Here is a 5,147-nt window from a genome sequence, read left to right on the forward strand (position 1 = left end):
ATGCTACTAATGCTAAAAAAAAAAAAAAAAAAACTTCACATGGTGCAGTGGTCAAAAATGTCACTCTACTGTATGTTTACATATAAAAAAGAAGCAGCAACAAAAACACATTTTGTGTTCCACACATTAAACACATTTCCCCAAACCTACTGGAGTATTGTAATTTGGTTTAAAATGGAATTGGATTTGTTGGCCAAAATGGTGTAAATATGAACTGTAAATGTAATTCATTAACCAATACACACCTGTTCCCCTTCCCACACAGAGTGAAATCAAATTCTACCTAGACCAATGTTACTCCAGTGTGAATGAGGAGCCTGATAACGTGGAGGTGGAGGAAGTTCCGTATCCCTCCATCTGCACCTACATCAAAAGTTTCTCTCAGGAGTCCAGCTCCTCTGATGCCACCCAGATCACCAGGATCACAGACATGACGGAGGACTACATCTCCACTCATGGCGCAATAAGTGGAGGAGAAGAGGAAGATGAAGAAGAGACAGGTTTGGACGAATTTGAATTCTTCCCAAGCACACACATCCCTTTCCTGGAGCCCCTGGTTTTAACTGGAGGGAAGCTGACGCTGGATGCAGTGAAAATAGACTGCAGCGAGTTTCTGGATTGCACATGATTCTCAAGAGGCATTAAAATTGGACCTGACAGTGACTATACTACAGATGCTGAAAAATAACAATGGACATTCCAAGAATAGTCAGTCAGAAGGGCAAACTTTTTCTCCTTGCTCTGAAACCCAGCTATACCTGCATCTCAAGCTAATGTTGGACATTTTAAAGTCACAATGTAATGCAAATAACGAAATATTTTCTTTTTGCATATTGTGATGAACATCCAAGTGAAATGGACACAATGTATGACAGGGGCTTGCTTCTATCTGTCTGTTGTTGATTGGATGGAAGCAGATCTGAATGCAAGCTTGCAGTTGATTTTAAGGAAGCGGTTGGTTTAAGCGGACCAAATGTTTGGAGAAGTCTGATGCTTCACCAGAAGATCAAATTATATTTTAATAAAAAAAATATAAGGTCAAAAAAAAAAAAAAAAAAAAAAAAAGCCTGCCTCAGCTACTTATCTCTGAAATACAGCTGATCTAACAGACTGTTAACAGCCCATCAAGAGTGCTGGATACTTAACGAATGTAAATTGTAAAGGTTTTAGGCCATATTCTACAAATTCCATCTTTCCACTAAAACACTCAGCAGCTGTCCAACACTAACTTTAAAACGGTAACTTTTCAACTCTTTCACAATACATCAATCAAGAAAAAATTGCACAAGTTTCAATATCAAGGCAAACTCGGTACTCGTATCTACTCTAATGCAAGATGTTTGACACAAATACATGCCATCAGCACATTAGTTTTTCATCAGCTCAGCTGAATACTGTCCTAATGTAAAGTTTTTATTGGCAAGTAAACCTTTAAAGTCAAAGCATCAAGAAAAAAAATAAATGTTATTTTTTTGGATATTTGTGTGGTTTACTGTCACTACAACTTTAAAATGAAATGGTAAATGGGGCTGTGGAGAGAGGGCAACATGATTTTGGCCTATAGCCATTTTACCAGTCAGTCACAAATAGCTGTTCATGCGTATTTCACAAACTAAACCTCAATAATAAACTAGATTTCAACATTTTCTGAAGGAAATGCGAGCTGCCAAATGCTTTTGCAAAATATGGACTTGTAAGTGCAAGTGTAAGTCCACTGTAAACGCAAATTAACCACCACCTTTACAATAAGTTCCCACTCGTTAACCTGAATACAATAAGTATTTCTACAGCACATGAATTTTAATTTCAAAATGTAAATTTTTTTAAAATCAAAACTTGAATCTGTCAACACTAATGCATCATGCACTAACATAAAAGAACGTTGAACTGCATTTTGTCAACTAACTTTAACCAAGATTTTAAACATGCTGCAAAAAAAAAAAAAGGCTCATGTTGGCTAATGCATTAAGTGTTTACAACTGGGACCTTATTATTTCTAAGCCAAACTCTATCTCTGACACCATTTTTACCAATACTACACCATATCATGAGACAATTTTCAGCTACTGACAGGACCAGTATCACTATTGGATTTTTTGGGGGGGATTCAAAAGATTTTAAATAAAATGTAACTAACCAGCATCAGATAAGAGCAAGTTTGAAGCGGTTTCATCTTTGAAGTTAAAGTCCACACAACAACTCTGTATGAATCGACTATCTTTTAATTATTGACAGAGGTCTAATAGCAGGGTAGGAATTCACACATCACTCAGCTGTTCCACACTGAACAGGATGGTTTCTTTCAGACCAGTTATGAAGGAAACTGTTGTAAAAGCAATGGGGCAGAAAGAAAATGTCATTTCTAACAGGATTTATCCATAACCTGGCTCAAATTTTTAGTAAACAGGAGTGGTGTGTAAACTTGCTTCTTGTATTTACACTGGAACTTTGCGTAACGAATGATACTACCCTGAGTTACCAGAACCAATGGCATAAAGACACCATTTTGAACTTTACAGTGGTCATTCGATAAAAGACACTTTTTGTGGCGAGTGCAACTGAATCATCGGAACTACCTCTTGGCATTAAGTTATGAATCATAAATTGTACATTTAATCGAAATGATTTCAGATTGTGTTTCAGGGAAACGAGGTGTTTAATTCAACAATGAGCAGAACCAAAATGCTCTGTAATTTCCCTTAGAAATGCAGTAACCTTTACAAATTAAATGACTAACTTGTAGATCTTGCACCTGAAATGGATGTCTTGTTATGAGGCTTTTCCGTGTAAAAAGCAAGCTACCGGACACCTTAAGATAAACCGGTGTGCTCTTCACACCAATTTTTGGAAATGCATATTTTCAAGCAGCAGTACAAAAAGTATCCATGAACAATGCATAATTTCTGAGAAAAAAAAAAGAAACACTGTATGAAAACATCCCTGCTACCTTATTTCTAAATACAAAACCTCGACCAATAATTTGCTTCAGGTAAAATCAGTCCTCGGGGGTGAATGGCATGGATGACAGTCTTCCATCATTTCATCTGCTGAAGGATCCATTAGCATGCAAGCCTCGTAGACAAGGACCCGTGGAGGAGTGATCCTCCTGGGTGAGCAGAGCGTGCCGTCTGGCAGCTTAAGCCAGGGCTGGGAAAGCCTCTGGGTCATCCACGTTAGGGACAGACACTCCACCGGCCTAAAAGAAGCAGATACAAGAAAAACAGCCTATTGGAGTCACATGACTAAAACTTTAGGAGTTATTGTTCATCTTTGAGATTATCTAGCAAAACTACTCATGTACTTCATTTTTTTTTTATGTTTTTGAACAAGTCTTGATTTGCTCACAAATGCTGCATTTATTTGATTAAGGAACAAAGTAAAATCAGTAATATTGTGAAATATTAATTACAATTTTGTAAAATATTTTTTAAAATGTATTTTATTCCTGTGAGGTCACATTTTCAGCAGTCATTCCAGTTTTTAGCATCAGGATCCTTCAATCATTCTTGCATGCCGATTTAGTCCTTGAAGAAACATTTCCTATTATCCGTGTAGAAAACTGCTGTGTTGCTTAATATCTTTATTTCTGAAAACTGTGATGCATGGTTTTCAGCATTTTTTTGATGACTAAAATGTAAAAAAAAAAAAAAAAACATTTATTTGAAATATCTTTTTATATAGATTTTTGAAATCTCTATTATTTTTCAACAAATTCAAATTTCTTCAGTCAATTTTGATCAATTTAAGGCATCCTTGCTGAATAGAATTATTAATTTTACATTTTTTTACTGACCCCAAACTTTTCAACAATAATATACCAGTCAGCCAAGTGTTAACAATGAATCATAATTGAACATACACACACACACACACACACACACACACACACACATACATACATACATATATATATATATGCACACCTGCAGAGGAAATGCACAAAGAAACTGCACCTTGTCTGGCCTGCGTTCGCGAGGTGGCCTGGTAGCAGCAACAGCTCCACGGCCTCCTCTGCCACCTCGTGGTCCTCCACGACCACGTCCTGTGCGGCCCAGGTCCCCAAAGTTAATCTCCAGCTGAGATGTAATGTCATTAGCTGGTTTACGGAAGTGGTGATCCCCAGCGGCATCATCAGCAGAGGCCTGCAGGAAAAAAAAAAAAGAAAAAAAAAAGGAGTACATGTGATATGGGATATAATAGAGCTGCACGATTAATCGTTAAAAGATCACTGTCTCAATTCAAACACCCATGCGATCCCATTTTTAAATGACAACGATTCAATGTGTCTGTTTTGAAAAAAAATCATACCGGAACATTTAAATCGGTGTTCACGCTGCCGTTGACACAAGAGAGCAGATATTTACTACGTTTAGGTAAGAAACAGCTTCCCTTTTCAACTACACAGTATTATTTCTTGCATTCATTCATATCACAAAAATACAGAGATGAAAATTCAAAAGATCAAATCTGCTTTTGCAAGTAACTGGCGCTTCAAATTTGTGTCAGCAAAAAATTGACTGACTGTAAAAAAATTTTTTTTATTTGTCATTGAATCATTCATTCAAGAGATTTGTTCAAAAACGCTGATTCATCCAGTAATTAAACAAGTCTATTATAAGTAGAGATTGACCGATATGGGTTTTTCACTGGCCGATGCGGTTATTTAGAAATCAGGGCAGCCGATGGCCGATATATGATGCCAATTCCCCCCCCCCCCTTCATCTCATAAAAAGTCAGTTTGAGTAAATTATTATTGCAGGGTACAAGATAGTAATAGTAGTAGTAGCCTAATTCAGAGTAGTAATACATCGCTCAAAACTTAAGCACCTTCTCAAAACAGTTCTGAAGCATGCTTTTTGTTTATGTTTGCTGACAGACACCAGTGTTTCCCACAGACTGCTAATTAATTCTCTGCCAGCAGGAGGTGCTGTTGGAGCAGAGATATATAACGGTTTCCCCGGTAACGGCTGTAATCAAATAAACACTGAGCTCACAAATGCTACTTTATCAGGCATTACAGGAAAGACGAAATGAAAATGACATCGAAGCTTTTCTGCAGACGGTCGGTTCTTTTCAAAGATACATTCATATAAAAACACCAGCGCTGCATTTTCATTTTGAAACGCGCAGTGCTCAGTTTATTCAAC

General features: G+C 37.1%; 2 protein-coding genes across 3 annotated transcripts in view; one reads left to right on the plus strand and one right to left on the minus strand.

Moving 5' to 3' along the window:
* Positions 1-2,924, plus strand: part of LOC107684120 (interleukin-12 receptor subunit beta-2-like) — a 14,496-nt gene extending 11,572 nt beyond the window's left edge. The window contains exon 16 of the mRNA XM_016480336.1: positions 266-2,924. Coding sequence (XP_016335822.1) covers positions 266-628 — 363 coding nt within the window. The 3' untranslated portion in view covers positions 629-2,924. The remainder of the gene's footprint in view (positions 1-265) is intronic.
* Positions 2,925-2,991: 67 nt separating this feature from the next.
* The window catches only part of LOC107684131 (plasminogen activator inhibitor 1 RNA-binding protein-like), a 14,492-nt gene continuing 12,336 nt past the window's right edge, over positions 2,992-5,147 (minus strand). For both annotated transcript variants that reach the window (XM_016480345.1, XM_016480352.1), the window contains exons 7-8: positions 3,954-4,142; positions 2,992-3,196 (exon numbers count right to left, since the gene is read on the minus strand). In XM_016480345.1, the coding sequence (XP_016335831.1) occupies positions 3,137-3,196; positions 3,954-4,142 (249 nt within the window). In that variant the 3' untranslated portion in view covers positions 2,992-3,136. The remainder of the gene's footprint in view (positions 3,197-3,953; positions 4,143-5,147) is intronic.

Source organism: Sinocyclocheilus anshuiensis, unplaced genomic scaffold (genome assembly GCF_001515605.1).
Source record: "Sinocyclocheilus anshuiensis isolate Anshui unplaced genomic scaffold, SAMN03320099.WGS_v1.1 scaffold629, whole genome shotgun sequence".
NCBI classification, from domain to species: domain Eukaryota; kingdom Metazoa; phylum Chordata; class Actinopteri; order Cypriniformes; family Cyprinidae; genus Sinocyclocheilus; species Sinocyclocheilus anshuiensis.